Here is a 22201-nt window from a genome sequence, read left to right on the forward strand (position 1 = left end):
TGCCCACTCCCTGTTATGATCTGGAGGCAGAATTCCTTCTTCCCCAGGAAATCTCTGGGTTTTCTGCTCTTACATTCATTGACTGATTGGATGAGGTCCACCCACAGGATTAAAGGTTCTTAACCCGAAGTCTACAAAAGACCTTCACTGCAAGGTCTAAACGCTTGTTTGGCCAAGTATCTAGGCACCACAGCTCGGCAAAACTGACACACAAAATGTCAGCACCAAAGATGGCATCAGCCCCAGCAGAGACACAATAAGTATATTTCTACTTGCTGGAGGAAAGCCCAGCAAATATACCATATAAAGAGGAGACTGAAAAAAACCCAGCCCTGGTCCCCAGGGGCTCTGGTCCCTAGGGCCAGAGAGACTCAGCCAGAGTAGAGTCCAAGGTGTCAGAGGAGGGGTGAGGACAGGCCCCCCCATTATGAGGTGCAGGTAGAATGCTGGACTCAGCCTGACCCCAGCCCTGGCTGATCTCCCCTTTCCTCGAACCACCCAGGGATCTGCCCTCGGGACTGCACCTGGACTTCACCACCCTCTCCCTGCCCCACAGAAGGTTTGAGAGTGTATGCCCACAGAGCCATGGAGACCATGAAGACATGGCTTCACTCGACTCTCGAGGTCAGGCCCATGTGTTCTCTGTAGATAGCTCTAAGAGAAGGGAGTACCGTGAGGACCCAGAGTTCTGAGTTCTGGGAACCAGATAAGGAATGAAATCTTGGGATCTGGAAGGACTAAACACAGGGAATCCAGGGAGCAGAACAGAGATCCAAGAATGTAAGAAGCACCTCTAAGGATTTGGAATCGGAGACCCTCAGTCACCAGAAATGGGAACTCCAAGCTGTAGGAAGCCAGGAGCTTGGGTAAGAGTGCCCCTGGTCAGCACCTGGGGACGATTCTGGGCACCTGGGGTCAAAGAAGCCACGGGCCAGTGTCCAGAGCATCCCTAGAAAGCTAACAGGCTAAATCGAGGCGTGTCCAAGGAAGGAGCACGCGGGTTAGGAGTGAGGGCGGCGAGATTCCACTCAGCGAATGCTCTCTGCCTCCTCACTCACACGGGGCCAGGCCTTTGCTGGACAGGGCTCGGGGGAGTGGCACGACCCCCGTTCCCTCTGGAAAGCAAGCAGATACTACTAAGGTTTCAGCTGCATGGAACCAGGATGAGCATCAAGACACACGACTGGTCTGCTGCCCACTGGGGAAGCCCAGCGGGCAGCGATTAGGCTTGTGGTGGGAGACTTCAGAGGAGACACCAGACATGAAGGGGTCGGGTCATTCTCCCTCCAGTCAGGGCCTGTGCCCAGGCCTGGAGGCACAGAGCCAAGCCTGTTATGGCAGAGGGCAAAGAGGAGGGCACAGCCTCTGACCTCACAATAGCCAGGGCCCGCTGGGCCAGCCTTGCAGGCTCTGGCGCCCTCTTCCAGCCCGGGCAAGGCCCGGGGCCCTGGGCAGCCTCCAGGTGCAGTGCCCTCTGGAGGGCCGCACCCCTCCCGCTGGCCCAGGGCATGTCTCTCCTCACCAATTATGAGGGGCTCCGGCATCAGATAGAGAGGCTGGTGAGGGAAAACGAGGAACTGAAGAAGCTGGTGCGGCTCATTCGGGAGAACCACGAGCTCAAGTCAGCAATCAAGACTCAAGCTGGTGGCCTCAACCTCAGCGCATTCACCAGCGGGCTTGGTGAGGCGGTGGCAGCCTCTGCCCCCCGCCAGGGCAACAGTAAGAGCCGGGGCCAAGGAGGGGAGGAGGCAGGGTGAGGCTGCACCAGACGGCAGAGCCCCGGTCTGCGGGGATCTCAGGACCTCAGAGCAGGGCAGGCGGGAAGGAACGAAGCTTTCCTGGCCCCATCAGGAGAGGAGGGCAAGCACACAGGACCGTGGAGACGAAACAAGGGAAACAGGCTCCACCTCTGTTCTCCAGCTAGCAGGAGCCCTGCCCACAGCCTCCCCTCAACTGAACTTCCAAGCCGTCCCACGGACGGAGAAGCTCCCAGCCGCGGGCCCAACACGTCACCCCTTTCAGCCTCCCCTCGCCCCCCTCCCTCACCCTCATCCTCCTGTCCTGCACATTAGCACTCCCTCCTTTCCCCGACTAGTCTCCGGTTAGGGATAGCCTGGACACAGTGACCAGCCAGGTTGAGAAGCTGGGAAATCAGGACTTAAGCCCGCGGTTTGGGAGTTGGTGTGTGATGGAGCTGGGGAGAGCGACAGAGCAGGGTGAGGCGGGAGACCGGCAAAGAAGCTGCAGGTGTTTGCAGAAAAGCTGCTAAGTGAAGTGCTTTGGCTAGGCCTGGAGCTGGGGACTGAGCCAAGAGGGCATCAGAAGCCAGGAGGCCACACAGCTGAATGGGAGGACAGAAACAAGGGAGGCACTGGCAGAACGGAAAGCGGTAGGCATGCGGTCAGCATTGCCAGCATCAGAGAGTGTCTCGGCAGCAGCAAGGCCACCAGAGTCCGGCTGGCCCCGGCTGCTGATGAGGGTCCCCAGGACCAAGAGCAAGTGAGGAAACACAGTCAGCTGTTCCCTTCACATCCGTCCTGTCCGAGACAGGTGCTTCCTCCTGCCCGCGGCAGACTTCTCCAGCCGTGGGCGCCTACCCAGCCCTGCGTGGCCTGCCCTGTCACACGCGCTGCGTTTCTCCACCCAGCTAGCCCTCTCCTCTGCCCACGACCAGGCGAGAAGCCCTGCCTCCTTCCGGAGAGCACCCCCCCTCCGGCCCCTTGCCTGTTTAAGCCTCTGCAGCTTGGCAGAGGTCGGGACGGCCTCCCAGGTGCCGCACCCTTCTCCGCCTCTGCACAGCTTTGACATGGACACCCTTCCTCCACACTCCCGTCCTGTCACCTCGTTCCATCTTCACAGCTGCTGCTGCCAGGCTCTGGGTGCAGGCCTGCCTCTCCATAGCAGGCCTCCAACACTCCACCGAAAGAGACCCTCAGAGCGTCTCGAGGCCCCCCGAGTTCCTAGAATGCCCCTTACTCCTACCTAGACATGTTTCTGAGACCCCACGCCTTTCTACAGAACACCTAAGGCCCTCAGGTTTGTGCCTACCCCCTGCTGACTTCCCTGCTCCCCATCCAGGGCCGACCTTCAGCTCCCTGTACTGATCACAACCACAGTCCCCTTGCATTTTAAACGTTGCAACAAAAATAATATTTGTACTGCTCAGGGCAGTACAATATTTAAGAAAATCCACAGTTTAAGAAGATAGACCCTTGGTTTCCTACTCCCGGGCTAACCACCCAATTCGGTTGGATTAAGGGAATCCTTGGATCCCTTGGGACTGTCCAGTCCTGAAGGGTCCAGCTGAGAGCACGGGAAGGCTGACAGGAGAGCCTAGACAGCCGGGGTGACGGTGGAAAGCAGCACTCCAGGAGCAGCAGCCTGACAACCGGCCAGCCCTAGACCTCGCTCCGTGTGATTAAGCACACAAGCACACACCACATCTGGCGTGCGCTGTGGGATGTGACGCTCATGTGTGTGGTAGCTCGCGCACGCGGGGGGCCAGCAGGGGCACATCGTGCTAAGGACCCTGGGCTTGCTCCCAACGCCAATAAGCCCACACCAGTGGCTTCTCATAGCAAGTGATCACGTTTGTGCATCAGAATGGATTCAAGCGAGACAAGACTGAGAGGGGACACAGTTTAGAGTGAGGCTGCTGCAGTCAGCCAGGTGGGGGATGACGGTACGGCCTGCAGGTGGAAAGAAAGCCTGTCGTTACTAAGACAGTGGAAACCCCACCTGCTTGGACGAGGGATGACGAGAGCGTCTCGAACGCCTGCTGTCCCACTGCGCTGACTGGTGTTGGTGGTGCCACGTCCTGGGGCAGCAGACTCACCAGCCCGGCTCAGCCACGGCAGACCCCTGCCGCCACCTCTGGGAATCTCCGACCACAGAGCCGGGCTCTGCTGGTCTCCCTGGACCTTACAGGCCTCTGAGAACCTGACCACCTCCTCCCCTGCCTCCCCGTGCCCACTCCCTGTGACTTTCTTCATGGAGTCAGGCTCTCATCTTCATCTGCCCTGGTGAGCCTGACCTTCAATTCCTGGATCTGGGCCCACTTGTATCCTCCACTGTGCTCTGGGCATGGCCCTACCTCCTTAATCACCCTGGTCACAGCTCTGCCCCAACCCTACGCAGGAGGAACACTGGAGAAAATGTAGCTTGGGAGGCAGGAGCACAGCTTGTACACAAGGGTGTGGGTGCTTACAGCAGATGGACTGAGTCCCTCTTGGTGCAGGACTGAGACCAGATAGGAAGAGAATGGGTGCAGAACGAGGGTTGGAGCCAGGCCAGGTCTCCCAAGCACCACATCCTGGCCAGAAATGCAGGGAGTACATGAATTCTAGATTCATATCAACCTTCTAGATTGTTACAAAAGCTTACTGTCAGGGTAAGAAAACAGGATGTGATTTAAGTGAGCTTAAGTGACAGCATTTAACTACTCCGACATACGGCCCGGGGCCTGAAAAAGTTACGAGGTGAGCCCAGGAGAAGGAAGCGCAGTTTTGGAGCAAAATAATGAGCTGTATTTTGGACAAACTGACTTTAAGACATTTACATGACATCCATGCGGAGTGTCCAAGAGGCACTGAGCGTGAGCCTGACACTCAGGGGAAGAGAGAAAAGATTCAAGAGTTGATGACTGAAGCTGAGGGAGGGTGAACAGTGAGAAGAGACTGACGAACAAGCCCAAAGAGAGGACAGGTAGAGACGCTGGCAAAGGAGCATCGAGAGAGACAAGCAGAAAGCAGAGTGCAAGGTCACTCCGTGTAAAGGGAGCCAGAGGTCAAGCCAGAGAAGTACTAACAATGTCCTTGACCTGCCGTTCCTGACCTTGGTTAGTGATTTCAGCCCCACTGTGGGTGGGAAAGACCGACCAAAGAGAGAGGAATGAGGAAACGGGGAGAACAGGTGACAGTTCCAGCTGGGCTTTTAGGGGTGGTGTGTGCCGTGGGCAGGGAGAGCGGAGAAAGGCTCGGAGTCCAGAACCTCTTTTCAAGATGGCAGCAGCCTGAATTTTGTGATAAGTAGAGGAAAGGAGCCAGGAGACACTGAACATGCACGAGGGTGCCCTCGAGGGAAGCCACGGCATGTCTTCAGCTGTCCTGGGAGGCAAGGAGGAAGTGGAAGTGAGAGTGAACCTAGCGACTGCGGAACTCCTCTCCAGAAACGGGGGTGGGGGTAGGGGTGGGGGTAGACAGCAAAAATGATGCAAGGGGCTAAGCGGGGAAGCTGCAAGACCTGCGCGGCTTACGGGGGCTGAGAGGCACCGGCCAGCCTTGGGACTGACAAAGCAGCAGCCACCGACCCCGACCGGGGCCTCCTCCAGCAGTATTTGGCGGCCTGGGATGTCTGCTCAGTTTAGGCAGAGGGCGGCTGAGACCGGAAGTCGGTGCAATGAGCAGAGACCTGGGCAGACGGGCGGTGCAGGGCCGGGAGTGTGGCTCTGAGCAAGCCGGCAGGTACGAGCGCGCGGCGGGGCGTGCAACAGGCTGCCTGGCGCCCACACCGACATCGGCGGGGCCGGGACGGGACGGGTGGGGCCCGGGCCGGGCCTTGCGGGGTTGGAGCCTGTGGCGGCGGGAGCACGGAGGGTGCCCGCACACAGGGGCCAGGCGGCACAGCACAGCCACTGCCCTCCCCCTCCCGGCTCCTCCCGGGGCTGCAGGCCCTGACGGCTCCTCCGGCAGGGGGCAGCCGGCGCCAGGCTCAGGAGGGCGCCTCACCCGGAGGCCGGGCCCCCGCACCGCCCGGCGGCCCGCAGGACCTCCTCCCCCACCGCCAGGACCCTTGCCCGGCAGGACCCCGCCTCAGCCGCCCCCGCCCCCCACTCAGGACCTCCTCCCCACCGCCAGGACCCCGCCCTCAGCCCCCCCCCTCAGGACCTCCTCCCCCACCGCCAGGACCCTTGCCCGGCAGGACCCCGCCCTCAGCCCCCCCCCCCGCTCAGGACCCTCCTCTCCCCCACCGCCAGGACCCCGCCCTCAGGCCCCCCCTCCCCGCTCAGGACCTCCTCCCCCACCGCCAGGACCCCGCCCTCAGCCCCCCCCCTCAGGACCTCCTCCCCCACCGCCAGGACCCTTCCCCGTCAGGACCCCGCCCTCAGGCCCTCCCCTCCCCACTCAGGACCTCCTCCCCCACCGCCAGGACCCCGCCCTCAGCCCCCCCCTCAGGATCTCCTCCCCCACCGCCAGGACCCTTGCCCGTCAGGACCCCGCCCTCAGCCCCCCGCCCCCCGCCCCCCGCTCAGGACCTCCTCCCCCACCGCCAGGACCCTTGCCCGGCAGGACCCCGCCCTCAGCTCCCCCCCGCCCCCCACTCAGGACCTCCTCCCCCACCGCCAGGACCCCGCCCTCAGCCCCCCCCTCAGGATCTCCTCCCCCACCGCCAGGACCCTTGCCCGTCAGGACCCCGCCTCAGCCCCCCCCCCCCCCCCCCGCTCAGGACCCTCCTCTCCCCCACCGCCAGGACCTCCTCCCCCACCGCCAGGACCCCGCCCTCAGGCCCCCCCTCCCCGCTCAGGACCTCCTCCCCCACTGTCAGGACACTTCCCCGTCAGGACCCCGCCCTCAGGCCCTCCCCTCCCCGCCCTCAGGCCCTCCCCCACCGGCAGGACCCTTCCCCGTCAGGACCCCGCCCTCAGGCCCTCCCCTCCCCGCCTCGGGACCTCCCCCCTCCCTCAGGACCCGTCCCCCCGTCAGGATGCGCGGCCATCTTGCCACCCCCGGCTCTCTCCCAACCTCCCCACTCCCCACACACCCCACTGGTCTTCCCTGGGCCGCCCCAGACCTTCCAGTCTTCCCTGGAGCGCCTCAGCTTCCCGCCCAAACGCCCGGGCCCCGCCCACACGCAGGGTCGCGCCCTGACGTCGCTGCGCCCCGCCGTTCTGGTCCCGCCCCTTCCGCCTGGGCCGCCCCGCCCCGGCGCTCTGGCCCCGCCCCCGCCCGCGGCGCCCGAGAGTGAGCGGCGGGTCTGGGCGGGAATCGAGGGTTTCAGTCGCGCCCGCTGCATTTCTGTTGGGACGTTTGCCCGTCTGTCCAGTCTGATGTGACGGACCCCTCCAGGCCCCAACGAGTAACGGGACCTGACCGCGGCAAACCCGCGGGTCTCGTCTAGGTCAGCGACATTCCGGCGATGACAAGGTTAAAGGTCAGCGTGCGGCGCTCAGGGTTACAGGGCCAAGCGAGCGACCCCGGGGGTCGCGGCCCGGTGTCCGGGTGTGAGCACTGCCAGCATCCCCCTGGCGCCGCCTGCCCTTGAAACTCCGGCCCTGGACACGGCCCAGGAACTGGGTCCCGGGCCTGGGTGCCCCACCCCGGGGGGCCAGCGGCCCGAGCCATAAGCCGGCCACCCTCAATGCCCCTGTCGCCTACCAACCAACTGAGCTGTAATTCACAGTACAATCCCCCCAAAGTACAGTTCAATGCATTTTATGGCGTGGACTTATCTACAAACATCACAGCACCCCGAAGAGAAGCCGCCTCCTCTCCAGCTGTCAAGCCCACCCCTACCCTCAAACTCCCCCCACCCCAGCTCTAAGCAACCAGGGATCTGTTACCGGTGAATGGCAGGGTTCTTGTCTTCACGCGAGAAAGAATTCAGGCGTGAGACAGAGTAGTGGGAGGTAAAATAGCAAGGTTTATTAGGGAAGGGCCATCCGTAAGAACGGATGGGCACCTCTCCAGACAGAGCCTGAGAGAGAGTGCTCAGTTGCTCGGACTGGGAAGGGGGAAGCCAGGGTACATGGTTGAGTGGAGAGAGTACACCTGGGCAGGCAGGCGGGCGGCACAGCAGAGAGGCAGAGAGAGGGCTGAGCGCGCAGTGCGGTTGAGGCTGGGGGTTTTTAAGGAGATGGGTCTGTCTTCACACATCTCCTCCCAAAACAAAGGGCTTTTTGGATGTAAATAGAAAAACTTCTGAGTTTTCCCCTGAAGGTATCAGACAGGAGGAAGCCTAGCTGGCTCTGTCCTGGGTTCAGAGGAAGGGTGAGCAGGACCCCCTGGAGAATGGGGATCCGGAGCAGGGTGTTTGAGGTGCAGATACTGGGCTGCACCTGGGAGACTGTGGAAGATTGTCAGGCAGAAGGGGCGGGGACCCCCACCTGGCAGGTCATCAGGTAGAAGGGGCAGGGCAGGATGGGAACTGGGCTGTCCCTGAAACGTTATCGGGATGACTTTGAGATGCAGATGTATTTGCTGGACATAGACGTCTTCTCTTTAGGCCTTTATGTCACACACACAAGCTCATATCTGACTTCCCACCTAACAGATCTACTGTCTGGGTTCCAGGGGTTCACCTCTTGTAGTCTCTCGTGGCCCGATGTTTTCGAGGTTCACGCAGGCTGTGACGAGGGGCAGGGTGTGGGGGTGTCCCGGGTCTCAGCTGAATGGTGCTCCCTTGCATGGATGCAGAGCCTGTGCCCGTCCCTTCCCCAGTGCACATCAGACGGCCCTGCTCTGGGTCGCTGGGAGCACTGCGCTGGGTTTGTGCAGACGGGCTGTCGTGCCTCTCGGGTGCACAAGTAGGGGTGGAACTGCTGGGTCGCAGCGACCGTGTGGCCGGGGAGCTGCCGGACGGCTGTGCAGAGCAGCCACGCCAGTCTACGTTCCCACCGGCGATGTGTGAAGACCCTGCCTTCCACACCTCCGCCAGTGTGTGTCATCTGACCTTTCCGTCGTAGCCGGCCCAGTGGTGGTGACCCGGCTCTTGCGTGCAGCTCCCTGGTGACAACAGCACTGAGTCCCTGCATGTGCCCCTGAGCTCTCTGTGTTTCTCCTTTAAGAATGGCCCTTTTCCAACCCTTTGCCCATTTTATTGAGTTGTAAGAGTCCACGTTTACTGGCTACGATCCCTTAGCAAACATGTGACTTGCAAATATTTCCTCCCTCTCTTACAGTTTCCTTTCTGGCTATCCTCCCAATGACATCTTTTGAAACACAGAACTTTGAATTTTGACGACATCTGACTTGTCTGTTGTTTTTCGTCTTGTGCTTTTGGTACGATCGTAGATTCATGACCAAGAAGCCATTGCCAAGCCCAAAGTCATGCAGATCCATCTCATGTCTTGTTCTAAGCCTTTTATGGTCTTGCCTCCTGCATTTAAGGCTTTGATGCCTTTTGATTTCACGTGTGTGGAGGCAGGCACTGAACTGCGTCCCGGTGTGTGGGTGCCCAGTTGTCCCAGGACCCTCCGCTGAAAAGACAGTTCTCCCCCCAGAGCTGTCCTGGCAGCCTTGCTGAAAACAAGTAGGTCATGGAGATGTGGTTTCTCCCCGGACTCCCAGTGCAATGGACTCCTAGTCCGTCGATCTTCGTGCTCATCCTGCGCCGACCCACGCATACCGCTGCCTGGATCCACACAACATGCGTCGGCCACCTTCTTCCTTTTCAGTGTTGCCTGGGCCGTTCTGGGGCTCGAAATTCCGTGTGGATTTTAGGATCAGCTTGTGAGTTTCCGGAAGGGGCTGGCGCGAGTCCTGTCCGGGGTGCACTGAGTCCGAACACGGGCGGCCCTCCCGTCTGCCTGGGTCCTCCTTCATGTCTTCCACAGCGTCTGTGGCTTACGGAGTGTGGTTCTGTGTTTCTTTTGCTAAAGGTACTCCCAAGTAGTTTATTCTTTTTGATGCTATTATAACTTGCTTTCTCATTTCAATTTTTGTATTGTTCATTGCAAGTGTGTAGAAATACGACCGATGTCCACAGACCCTGATCCACTTTGCACCGTGTATTCCAAGGGCAGCACAGCTCTTTCGGACCAGGGCACACCACTGCGTTGAACGTGGGTGTCTCGTGTGGCTGCCTCCGTGGCCCAGCTCTGGAGGTCATTCCAGGAACGCTTGCTTCTGTGGCCGATTGAGCCCTCGGTGCTGGAGGGCACAAAGCCAAGCCAAGCATCCCAATTCCTATGCTGACTGATGTTTTCGTTAATTTATTTCAAAGGCATGGAGACAGAGAAAGATAGGCAGGCAGAGTTCTCACCACTGGCTCACTCCCCAGATGCCTGCAGCAGCCAGGGCTGGGCCAGGCCAAAGCTGGGAGCTGGGAGCTGAACCCAGGTCTCCCACGTGGGTGGCAGGTGCTTGATCACTGCTGCCACTGCTGTCTCCCAAGGTCTGTGTCAGTAGAGACAGGAGCCAGAGCCAGGCAGTCCAACAGGGAATGCGGGCGTCTCAGCTGCTTGGCTGAGCACCTGCCGCCCAGCTCTTCCCCTGAGCACCAAGTTTCCGTCCAGGAAGAGGGAATGGCCAGGGCAAAGGCAGGCGAGAGTGCACCCGAAGCCGCTGAGGAGCGGCTGAGGAGCAGAGGGAGCGAGGTCACGGGCCAGCCCGAGGGGCCGTGCAGGGGACGAGACGCTTAGCCGGCAGCTGTCTAACCGGAGGACCCTGGCAACGCTTGGGGCACGAGGCTGGCGTCCGGAGACCAGCCAGGAGGCTCCTGCAACAACCAGGCAGGGGGATGGTGGTGTGGGCGGGTGGGCAGTGCTAGGGTCCTCAAGGACAGGGAGTGGGCTGGGGAGGCAGGGACTGGGGGGCCAGGCTGCAGCCCCGTCAGGAGCTGGAGAGGGAGGCAGCAGGCCGGTGCCGGGGTGAGAGGTTTTGTGCAGTGAGTCGGGGAGTGGTGGTGGCACAAGGCCCGTCCCCAGGCCCGGGCTGCACAGCTCACCAGGGAGGTGCAGTACAAGGTGAACCTAAGCCACGCGCAGGAAGGTAGACAGAGTGGGGCCAGCAGCACCTGCAGGAAGCCAGGTGACAGAGCACTGGCCCCAGCCAGTGGAGGCCTCAGCCTGAGCGCAGGGATCAGCAATGCGGGCTCCGGCTGCCCCCACAGGGCGTCTGGGGCAGCGGGGTGAGCTGGGGGGACAGCCGGCTGACTCCTGCCCGTTGCTCTGTGGCTCTGGCCTCGCCGTGTCGAGCTTCCTCCCGGTCTTCTCTGCCCCTTCTGCCTGCTTCCCGCTTAGCCGCTGCCTTTATTGCTGGTTCCTTAAGGTGCGTAGTCAGGGTCTTGACTTGAGCTCTTTCGTCTTTTTTCTTTATTTGTTTGAGAGACAGAGACACAGTGTGCCCCCATTCACTGGTTCACTCCCCAGATACTCCAAACAGCCCTAGACTGGGCCCAGAGACGGAAGCCAGGAGCCAGGAACTCCAAGACCCTAGGAAGTGAGGTCAGACAGAGAGGCTGTGGGCACCTGGGCCAGGCCCCCCGCACAGTGGGAGGGGAGGGGCGGGGGGGTTGCATCGGCCCCACACCTTGCTCCCAGAGGGGCTTACGGGGTCTCCTGCTTTCACTGTGTCTCTTAGGTGTCTTCTTGCCCTCGGCCGCAGCAACAGTGAACGAGCCCACCCTGGAAGAAATGGGGCTCACAGCCCTGGCACCCCTGGCCGACATGCTGAGCAGCCCGCAGCCCGGCCCCCTCGTGAGCCCCCTGACGGGCCCCCTCAGCTCGCTGCTGACTGGCCCAGCCCCTGTGTCGCAGAGCACCCCCATCTCCAGCCTCCTGAACGGGCCCCTGCCCAGCCACCTGCCCAGCCACCTGCCCAGCCCCCTGGCAGTGACCCCCGCCACGGGCGCCCTGACCAGCCCGCTGGGCAGCCACCTCACGGGCTCCGTGGCGACCCCCACCATGGGCACGCTGGCCAGCTCCTTGGGCATGATCTCCACTGGCTCTCTGACTCCAAGCAGCCCCCTGGCCGGGCCGCTGGCCGTGTCACAGAGTGGCCCTCTGATGGCCCCCGTGGGGGGCCCCGTGACAGTCTCTCTGAGCAGCCCCCTGCTCAGCTCCACGGCTGCCCCTATAGGTGTCTCTCAGAACCTTCTGGCCAGCCCCATGGGCAACCTGGTGCTGTCGGAGGCCCCCAGGGTACGGCTGCCAGAGCCCCATTCTTCGGCCGCCACCCCCAAAGGTAATGGGCCGGGCTGGGGGAGGGGCAGCTGGGTGCTGGGTGGGGGTGAGCTGCAGCCCCCCCTCTCACCTCCACTTCCCTCATCGCTAGTCCCTCTCCCTGCTGAGCACGCCCGGATGACCCAGGACCCAGAGCCCCCCAGCGTGGCGTTTGTGGGCACGCCCCTCCAGACCTCCACCCCCATGGGCTCCGTGGCCACGCCCATCCCCAGCACCGCCTTCTCCTTCAGCGCCTCAGACCCCCGGGCCCAGCCCAGTGCCCCCCAGGGACAGATGGTTCCCGCCGCTGTCCCCGCCTCCCCCCAACTCCCCGTCCTCACGGGCACCACCACTCCGGCCCCCCAGCCCCCCGGTGGCTACACCTCGAGCACCACACACGTGGCCCCCCAGTCCCCCGCCCGCGTGCAGCATTCGTCCAGCCGGCCCCTGGCCAGCCCCCACTCTCCTCCACGCAACGCCCACTCCTCCCCGTCTCGCACCGCGTCCTCCCCGGCCTCGGTCAACGACACCCGGGCTCCCAGCGCCGCGGAGCCGGCTCGGAAGAGCATCCTGGAGTTGGAGCGGAAGCTGACCCACCGCAAGACTAGCAAGTTCGCCGACAGCTCCCGAGGTCAGTGGGCCGGGGCCTGGCTCGCCTCGGGCTGCCCACAGGGCCCCTGCCACTCCCTGCTGTCGTCCCCAGAGCCGAAGCAGCTGGCCTGGGAAAGGCTGGTGGGGGAGATCGCCTTCCAGCTGGACCGCAGGATCCTGTCCAGCATCTTCCCCGAGCGTGTGCGCCTCTACGGCTTCACCGTGTCCAACATTCCAGAGAAGATCATCCAGGTGTGTGAGCGCCCCACCCGCAGGGGGCCTGGGGACCCGTCACCCAGGTGTGTGAGTGCCCCACCCGCAGGGGGCCTGGGGACCCATTCACCCAGGTGTGTGAGCACCCCACCCGCAGGGAGGCCTGGGGACCAGGTCACTCAGGTGTGTGAGTGCCCCACCGGCAGGGAGGCCTGGGGACCCGTCACCCAGGTGTGTGAGCGCCCCACCCGCAGGGGGCCTGGGGACCCGTCACCCAGGTGTGTGAGCGCCCCACCCACAGGGGGGCCTGGGGACCCGTCACCCAGGTGTGTGAGCGCCCCTGGGGACCCAGTCACCCAGGTGTGTGAGCGCCCCTGGGGACCCGTCACCCAGGTGTGTGAGCACCCCACCTGCAGGGGGCCTGGGGACCCATCACCCAGGTGTGTGAGCGCCCCTGGGGACCCAGTCACCCAGGTGTGTGAGCGCCCCTGGGGACCCGTCACCCAGGTGTGTGAGTGCCCCACCCGCAGGGGGCCTGGGGACCAGGTCACCCAGGTGTGTGAGCGCCCCTGGGGACCCGTCACCCAGGTGTGTGAGCGCCCCTGGGGACCCGTCACCCAGGTGTGTGAGCGCCCCACCCGCAGGGGGCCTGGGGACCAGGTCACCCAGGTGTGTGAGTGCCCCACCCGCAGGGAGGCCTGGGGACCAGGTCACCCAGGTGTGTGAGTGCCCCACCCACAGGGAGGCCTGGAGACCAGGTCACCCAGGTGTGTGAGCGCCCCACCCACAGGGGGGCCTGGAGACCAGGTTACCCAGGTGTGTGAGCGCCCCTGGGGACCCGTCACCCAGGTGTGTGAGCGCCCCACCCGCAGGGGGGCCTGGGGACCAGGTCACCCAGGTGTGTGAGTGCCCCACCCGCAGGGGGGCCTGGAGACCAGGTTACCCAGGTGTGTGAGTGCCCCACCCGCAGGGGGGCCTGGGGACCAGGTCACTCAGGTGTGTGAGTGCCCCACCCGCAGGGGGGCCTGGAGACCAGGTTACCCAGGTGTGTGAGTGCCCCACCCGCAGGGGGGCCTGGGGACCAGGTCACCCAGGTGTGTGAGCGCCCTACCACAGAGGGCCTGAGGATGGGAGATCCCTGCTGTGTGGAATGAGTCTAAATCCAAGGGTACCCTGGGTGGGGGTCCAGGTGTCCAGCACTGGGAGCCTCCAGGCCCAGCCCCAAGACCTCCGCTGAGGAGGCAGGGCAGGGGCAGGCTGCAGGCAGGGGCAGGCAGGTCCGGCCTCTGCCACCACCACGGCCTTGGAAGGGTGGCCCTCTGCGGACTAGCACAGCCAGGGCCTCCCCTGCCCTTGCAGCCCTCGGCCGTCACTGGGTCACAGGACGCACAGGACCAGAGGCTCTGGGCAGCTGGCAGCCTCAGGCCGGCGCATGTGGCCAGGATGCATCCACTGAGCCTGCGCGTGGAAGCCTGCAGGGGCAGGCGTGTCCCAGTGCCACCGCATGGGACGGGTGGCAGAGTGGGCGCTGGTCCACTGCCGGGCTGCACGTGGAAGCAGGGCCAGGGGAGAAGGTGTATCCGTCCCTGCTTGTGGGCCACCTGGGCTTCTTTGGGGAAAGAGCTGGGCCCTGCACCGGGCTGGTAGACCCGTGAGGTCGGCATGATGACTGTGGTTCCGCCACCAGTTTGGGGTTCAGGGTTGATTTCGTCTTTTCTTCTGGCTAAAGCATCCTTTGGTTAGGTTTTCATTTTTTAAAAAAAGATTTATTTGTTTGTTTGTTTGTTTGTTTGAAAGGCAGAGTGACAGGGAGAGACAGAGAGAGAGAGGTCTTCCATCCTCTGGTTCACTCCCTGAATGCCTCAACACCAAAGGCTGGGCCAGGCCAAGGCCAGGAGCCAGGAACCCAATCCAGGTCTCCCGCGTGGGGGCAGGAACCCAAGCACTTGAGCCACACCTGCTGCCTCCCAGGGAGAGCAGGCGGCTGGCCGCCCGGTTTCCAGCGTAGCGTGGCCAGGCTCTCAGCCTTTGCCCTCACTGCTGGTCCTTGCTGCGTCGTGTTTCAGAGGTCCTTCCCGGCAAGAAAGCCCCGATTCCGCGTCTGTGTCTTCTGAAGCCTTCAGGTTTTCTTCCACTTGGGTCTTTGTCCCATTAATGACCGTGGTGGATGGCGTAAGGCCAGGCAGTGCCCACCCCCCACCCCCACCTAGCACCAGAGGACGCGGATGGCGGGAGGGTGGTGGGCAGCAGCCGCCAAGGGACAAGGGACAGGGCTCCTGAGACTGGGAGACAGGGAGGGCACGTGGGAGGGGCAGTCCTGGTGCTGAGAGCTTCCCTCCCACGGCGACGCCACGGGGTGGACAGGAGGCCTGGTGTGGCTCACAGAGGGGGAAACCAGGACCGCACGTTGCCTTGTGTGGATTGCGGATTACACTGCTTGAGGTGCCGCTGGCCCCTCAGTTTCCGATGCCGCGGTTGGCGGGGCCCCCGCTGGCGCCCCTGTGTGTGCAGGAGCAGCTCGGCACAGGGCAGCCGGCCGGGCGACTCGATACTCAGCCGAGGACACCGTGAACCGCGTTCGCGTCTCGTGTGTTCGGCAGACTGATGGGCGAGAGCCCCCCGTCGGTGCAGAGCTCGGTCACTCTCATTGGTGAGCGGACGACAGGTGCTCGGCCTTTGGTGTGGGCAGCTGTGCCGTGCACCCCACCCCCGCCCCGCCGGCGTCCCACACACTGGTGTGGGAACTGTTACCTGGGCCGCAGGCCGGCACAGCACAGCGGTGCTCCTGGGAGGGGCAAGCGAGGAAACGGGGTCTGTAAGAATTCCGCTGGTGTCTGAGGCAGGCAAACCCAGCGTGGCTCTGCTGAACCGCGCCGGTGGCCCCTGGGAACCCCGGCCCTCTCCACCATGCTCCAGTCCTGCCCAAGAGCCACCATCACCAATTCCAGACCCTGGCCCAGGCCTTCGGCCAGCTCTGGCCACCATCCTCTTGGGGAGCAGCCCCGCTGGAGCCCACCTACAGAGAGGCTGCCCCGGGGCTGGGGCGGGCACCCGGGGTGGGCCTCTGGGGCTCACCCTGCGGGCGGGCCGGGCACGGCCCTCTGGGGCTCACCCTGCGGCCTGGGCTGGGGCACCAGGGCTGGCCCTCTGAGGCTCACCACAGGCCGCACAGCTGTGATTTGCTTTTAGCTCCTGCCTGGCCAGGACTTCCTGTGCCACCCAGGCCTTTTGCTTCCCCGCCTCGAAGCGCCCTGTCCCTCTGCTGTGGCACTCCGGCGTCAGTGGCTGTGGCATCCCTAAATGGAGCTGCCCAGCCGGGGCCCCTTGCTCTGCAAACGCTCACCGTCCGTGCCCCAGGCCTGAGCAGCCTGCGGCCAGCGAGCCCTGCCCGCTACCAAGGACGCAAGCAAGGACTTTCCACCAGAACTCTGGTCCTCTGCCTCTCCCTTATTTTCGTTTTTAAGATTTATTTATTTATTAAAGACAGAGGAGGGGGGGGAGGGAGAGAGAGGTCTTTCACGTGCTGGTTCACTCCCCAGATGGCTGGAGGAGGACTTGGCCAGGCTGAAGCCAGGAGCCAGGAGCTCTGAGCTGCCATGGACCTCCCTAGCCGATGGCCATGGGCCACTGCCCCAGGGACAGCGTGCACACTCCCAGTCAGGCCCCCACACTCAGCAGCGCCACGGCCACAGCCCGCCCGCTTGTCTGTGGGGCAGAGAGCAGGCACCTGAGCTGCAGATCTGGCAGGGGTGGCGTGCAGCCCGGAGGGCTCAGGGAGGCCACAGAAAGTGCTAGAACAGAGGCTGCACGAGCCAGCATCAGTAACTGCGCCCCACCGGAGAAGTTTTCCCTCGACCCAGTCTTCATTTGTTGAGAATTTTGTTAATTTGTTAGAATCAGGAAATAATGTTTTAAAAGATTTATTTTTTTGAAAGTCAGAGTTATACAGAGAAGTCTTTCGTCTGCTGGTTCACGCCCCAAATGGCTGCAACAGCAGCACTGGGCCAGGAGGCAGCCAGGGGCCAGGAGCTTCCTCCTGGTCGCCCACGCGGGTGCAGGGCCCACGCACTTGGGCCATCTTCTACTGCTTTCCCAGGACGTAGCAGAGAGCAACCAGGACTGGGACTGGCGCCATGTGGGATGCTGGCGTTGCAGGTCGCGGCTTTACCTGCTACCCCACAATGCCAGCCCCACGAAAGAAATTTTGTAAAGATTTATTTATTTATTTGAAAGAGTTACAGGAAGAGGGAGGGACGGGGGAGAGAGAGAGAGCAAGTGAGCCTCCACCTGTTAGTTCACTTCCCAGATAGCCACAATGGCTGGGGCTGGGCCAGGCTGAAGCCGGAAGCCCGGTTCTCCATCTGGGTCCCCTAGGCACTCAGGCCATCCACCACTGCTTTCCCAGGCCATAGCAGGGAGCTGGATCGGAAGTGGAGCAGCCGGGACTCCAACTGGCACCCACTTGGCTTAACTTAAGCCACAGCACCAGCCCCTTTCTTGCTTTTTTTGGGGAGGAGGGTATTAAGAGTTATTGAAAGGCAGAGTTACAGAGAGAGGAAGAGAGAGAGAGGAAGAGAGAGATGGGGAGAGGGGGGGGGTGTTGCAGTTGATTTCTCAACAGTGTTGCAGTGGATCCGTTTCTGAGAGGAGGAGCGTGGTGGGGGCAAGAGGCGTGGAGTCACCACACAGACCCCGGAGTCAGTCGAAAGCAGGCCTGAGGCCAGCAGCCCACAGACCCATTTATTTCAGTTGCTACAACAGCTTATATAGCCAAGACCAGCCAATCTGGTCAAGGGGCAGTCTATACCCCAACCAATCACAGCCTGTTGCCAGGCAGTTTCCAAAGCCATCCAATCACAGCCTGTTGCCAGGCAGTTTCTGAAACCATCCAATCACGGCCTGTTGCCAGGCAGTTTCTGTTGTCAGTGGCCATCTTGGCATGACCTTTTCACCTCATTCCACCACAAGAGGGAAGATAGAGAGAGGAAGAGAGAGATGGGGAGAGAGGGGAGAGAGAGAGGAAGACAGAGGGGAGAGAGAAGAGGGGAAGAGAGAGAGGGGAGAGAGAGAGGAAGAGAGAGAGGGGAGGGAGAGGGAGAGGAAGAGAGAGAGGGGAGAGAGAGGGGAGAGAGAGGGAGAGGGGAGGGAGGGGGAGGGGGAGAGGTCCTTGGTTTTCAGAGTGCCTCCGGTTGGGGTGCGCTCGGCATTCTGGTTGGAGGGGCAGGGTGTCCGGCACTGCCGCAGGCCTCGGGCTGCGTCTGCACCGCCTCCCACAGGAGGTGGGCCCAGCACGGCTAGGCCTGAGGACTGCACACCACCGGAGTCCCCTCTGCCCCTGAGCGAGTGCGTTTCTGTCTCGTCCCCCTTGTCACTGCGCCTGTGGCCGGGGTCACAGGTGTTGCGGGTGGGAAGCCTGTGGGGGCGGGGGCAGGCACACGGGCCTGGCCACACTGCTGCCCCTCATGGCCGCCGGCACCTGCTCCCTGTCCCATGGACTCCCCTCTTCTCTCCCCTCCACACCTGCCTCGCGCTCGCTGTCTGCAGAGGGCCCTGTGGTACTCATAACGGAGGACACACAAGTGTCCACTGAGAACTTCGCCTGCTCTGACGTACTGCATCCCCGCCCGCAGTGGCCTTGGCAGCGCCAGACCCCAGACCCCAGACCCCAGGATTCGGGCAGCCCGTGGGCTGGGCGTGCCTGCTCCGGTAGAGCGTCAGTGCGGGGCAGAGCGGCCAGAGTGAGTGACAGTGCCGCTACAGTCGGCTGACGGGCTCGGCTGGCACAGTGAGGCAGGACGTGCCATCGGTCATGTGGGGTGACGTCGGGGTGACAGCGCAGGTGTGGTGCAGCCACCGAGCTGCTGCCTGCAGCGCCGGCATCCCACACGGTGCGCTGCTCCTAGTCCTGGCCGCGCCCTGCTGATGCCTCTGTGAAGGCAGTGGCAGATGGCGCAAGTGCTCCGGTCCCTGCACCCATGTGGGAGACCCGGATGGAGTCTGGGGTACACGGTCAGGGTGTGAGGCAGAGTTGGGGTACACAGTCAGGGTGTGCGACAGAGTTGGGGTACATGGTCAAGGTGTGCAGCAGAGTTGGGGTACACAGTCAGGGTGTGCGGCAGAGTTGGGGTACATGGTCAAGGTGTGCAGCAGAGTTGGGGTACACAGGGTGTGAGGCAGAGTTGGGGTACACAGGGTGTGCAGCAGAGTTGGGGTACATGGTCAGGGTGTGAGGCAGAGTTGGAGTACATGGTCAGGGTGTGAGGCAGAGTTGGGGTACACAGGGTGTGAGGCAGAGTTGGGGTACATGGTCAGGGTGTGCGGCAGAGTTGGGGTACACGGTCAGGGTGTGAGGCAGAGTCGGGGTACACGGTCAGGGTGTGCAGCAGAGTTGGGGTACACGGTCAGGGTGTGTGGCAGAGTTGGGGTACATGGTCAGGGTGTGAGGCAGAGTTGGGATGAGGTGGTCAGGGTGTGAGGCAGAGTCGGGGTACACGGTCAGGGTGTGCAGCAGAGTTGGGGTACACGGTCAGGGTGTGCGGCAGAGTTGGGGTACATGGTCAGGGTGTGAGTCAGAGTTGGGGTGATGCAGTCAGGGTGTGAGGCAGAGTTGGGGTACATGGTCAGGGTGTGAGGCAGAGTTGGGGGTACATGGTCAAGGTGTGCAGCAGAGTTGGGGTACACAGGGTGTGAGGCAGAGTTGGGGTACACAGGGTGTGCAGCAGAGTTGGGGTACATGGTCAGGGTGTGAGGCAGAGTTGGAGTACATGGTCAGGGTGTGAGGCAGAGTTGGGGTACACAGGGTGTGAGGCAGAGTTGGGGTACACGGTCAGGGTGTGCGGCAGAGTTGGGGTACACGGTCAGGGTGTGAGGCAGAGTCGGGGTACACGGTCAGGGTGTGCAGCAGAGTTGGGGTACACGGTCAGGGTGTGTGGCAGAGTTGGGGTACATGGTCAGGGTGTGAGGCAGAGTTGGGATGAGGTGGTCAGGGTGTGAGGCAGAGTCGGGGTACACGGTCAGGGTGTGCAGCAGAGTTGGGGTACACGGTCAGGGTGTGCGGCAGAGTTGGGGTACATGGTCAGGGTGTGAGTCAGAGTTGGGGTGATGCAGTCAGGGTGTGAGGCAGAGTTGGGGTACACGGTCAGGGTGTGCGGCAGAGTCGGGGTACACGGTCAGGGTGTGCGGCAGAGTTGGGGTACACAGTAGGGTGTGCGGCAGAGTCGGGGTACACGGTCAGGGTGTGAGGCAGAGTTGGGGTACACAGGGTGTGAGACAGAGTTGGGCTACATGGTCAGGGTGTGCGGCAGAGTTGGGGGGAGGCGTGTTGTGGGAAGAGTCTGAGGGAAGCTGGAAGGCGGTGATTCCGCCCTGCACCCCCAGCTCCTGGCCTGGTCCCGGCACGCCTGGGGCCCCCGCCTTCACTCCGGCACAGCCAGAGCTGCGGTGTGCCCGCGGACACACTCCTGGGCAGGGCTCCCAGGCCCCGAGGGGCTGGTGCTGACCACACCTGCACTGTGCCCAGTGCTCCCTGCGGTCATTTCCTTTAACCCCAAACCCAGCAGCCAGGTGCTGGCCCTGCGTGTGCTGTTGCTTTGCCTGGGAGGTGCAGGGGCCTGTGCCAGGTGCTGACCAGGAGCAAGGGCACCCATCACAGGGCTCTGCTGTTGTGACCAGCGGGGCGGGGCAGGGCGGGGGCGAACAGGGGAGTCTCCCTGGGAGGTAGGGCCTGAGCCGCTTGTCTGGGCAGGGAGGGGGAGAGCAGCCCCGGGGCGGGGGGGTGGGGGGAGCCCGCTCAGGTCCACTTCTGAGTCAGGCTCCCTGGGCTGAGCCGGAACAGCTCAGTGCACAGTGCAAATACACACAGGCCTCGTTCAAAACCGGGACGGAGCCACAGGGCATTAAACAGCACGGGGTCAGCTGGCCGCGCACGTGGTCCCAGGAGGCGGCGGCAGGTGCAGCGGGAGGAGGGGCTGGGCTGGGGAGCGAGGGAGAGCGTCCCAGAGTCTGTGGGTCCCCAGGACCAGTCAGCGGGACCCTCAGTGCCGAGAGCTCGTGGGTACAGCCCAGGGCCATGGGGGGGGGGGCAGGGAGCAGGGCAGAAAGCCTGGGAGAGCCCTGGGTCAGGTGACCCTGCTGCCCTGTTCACTCCGCCCCTCCCTCCACAGCCCCAGCCTAGATCTCTGCCCTCAGTCCCCTGTGAACCGCAGCTCAGTCCCAGACCCCAAGGGCAGACGGAGCAGGCGACAGGGGTGGTGGACCCTGCAGGGGTCCAGCCGTGGCGTCCCCTGGGCTCGGGGCCTCTCCCCGGGACCTCCTCTGCAGGCACCCCAATCCTGGTCCTCCCACAGCCACGGCTGAGGGCCTTCCTCCACCTCGCGAGTCCTGGGTCGTGCCCGTGCCCGCCTGCAGGGTCTCTGACGGCCACTCTCCCCACAGGCCTCGCTGAACCCCAGCGACCACAAGCTGGACGAGGAGCTGTGCCAGACACTCACCCAGCGCTACGTGAGCATCATGAACAGGCTGCAGAGTCTGGGCTACAACGGGAGGGTGCACCCGGCGCTGACGGAGCAGCTGGTGAACGCCTACGGCATCCTGCGGGAGCGGCCCGAGCTGGCGGCGTCCGAGGGCGGCTCCTACACCGTGGACTTCCTGCAGCGCGTGCTGGTGGAGACTGTGCACCCCAGCATGCTCACCGACGCCCTGCTGCTGCTCTCCTGCCTCAACCAGCTGGCGCACGACGACGGCAAGCCCATGTTCATCTGGTGACGCCGGCACCGGCTGGCCCAGGCTGGCCCTCCCCGCACCCCGCCAATGACATTAAAGCTCCCCACAGACACCAGCCACGGGGCCACTGCGCCGCTGTGTGGGGTGCCTCCCCAGGGTGCTGACCAGACCCAGACCCAGACCCTGGCCGCGTAGGCCCTGCCTGCCCTGGAGGCCCCGACCCAGGGCCCTCCCTCGAGTACTGCCCACAGAGGCTCCGCAGCTGTGCGGCTGAAGGGACTGGCTGGGAGATTCCCCACCAAGTGTCCCCTTGCTTGGCCACGTGGCAGAAGCAGAGGAGCCCCTGAGCCGCAGCTGTGCAGGAATGGGAGCAGGAGGGCGGGAGGGAGCTGGGATCTTGGGGGAAGGGGCAGAGGAAATAGACGTGGGTCGGGCGGGGAGGGAGAGGGATTCCCCACCTGGGGGCAGGAGGGCATTAGAGGGAGGAGAGCGGGAAGAAAGTACTCTTGCCCAAACGCGGGCGGGCGGCAACCGGGGAAGTGGAGCCTCTTCCCACGATGCCCAAGTTCAGGGAGAAGACGCCTCTGCACAGGGTCCCAGAGAGCTGGGGCGCGGGCGGCAGGGGAAGGTGGACGGGGTGGGAACAGCCAGGGGGCGCAGGCCAGGATGGTGGCTGTGCGGGAGCCAGGAGGGAAGACACAGAGTGGCCCCTGACCCACAGGTGGAAAAGGAAAGACAGAGGAGTGCGTGTCCAGGTTCAGACGTGGGTGGTGGGGTCAGAGGCCAAGCACGCAGGCC

General features: G+C 63.1%; 1 protein-coding gene and 1 long non-coding RNA gene across 16 annotated transcripts in view; one reads left to right on the forward strand and one right to left on the reverse strand.

Moving 5' to 3' along the window:
- LOC108176201 (uncharacterized) overlaps window positions 1-6888 on the reverse strand; it is a 42041-nt gene extending 35153 nt beyond the window's left edge. For 4 of the 10 annotated variants that reach the window (XR_016236640.1, XR_016236642.1, XR_011389370.2 and 1 more), the window contains exon 1: window positions 6790-6844. This is a non-coding gene — a long non-coding RNA (uncharacterized LOC108176201). Of the gene's footprint in view, window positions 1-3738; window positions 3877-6759 lie in introns of those variants that run through there. The other 6 variants (XR_016236641.1, XR_016236643.1, XR_016236645.1 and 3 more) reach the window with 4 other exon arrangements.
- Window positions 1220-21590, forward strand: SPATC1 (spermatogenesis and centriole associated 1). Of its 6 annotated transcripts, none has more exons than XM_051831235.3 (5): window positions 1220-1719; window positions 11298-11900; window positions 11991-12509; window positions 12582-12721; window positions 21116-21590. In XM_051831235.3, the coding sequence occupies exons 1-5, from the start codon at window positions 1335-1337 to the stop codon at window positions 21443-21445; spliced, it is 1977 nt and encodes a 658-aa protein (XP_051687195.3). In that variant the 5' UTR covers window positions 1220-1334; the 3' UTR covers window positions 21446-21590. The 6 variants fall into 6 exon arrangements, with proteins under 6 accessions (XP_051687195.3, XP_089192670.1, XP_089192672.1 ...); XM_089336546.1 differs by lacking the exon at window positions 1220-1719 and adding exons at window positions 5327-5462; window positions 11087-11161 and having other exon boundaries at window positions 11991-12721; XM_089336543.1 differs by lacking the exon at window positions 1220-1719 and adding exons at window positions 6947-7149; window positions 8897-9595 and having other exon boundaries at window positions 11991-12721.
- The last annotated feature ends 611 nt before the right edge of the window (window positions 21591-22201 follow it).

This window comes from Oryctolagus cuniculus, chromosome 6 (genome assembly GCF_051225735.1).
Source record: "Oryctolagus cuniculus isolate XC-2025 breed Fujian yellow rabbit chromosome 6, ASM5122573v1, whole genome shotgun sequence".
Taxonomy (NCBI): domain Eukaryota; kingdom Metazoa; phylum Chordata; class Mammalia; order Lagomorpha; family Leporidae; genus Oryctolagus; species Oryctolagus cuniculus.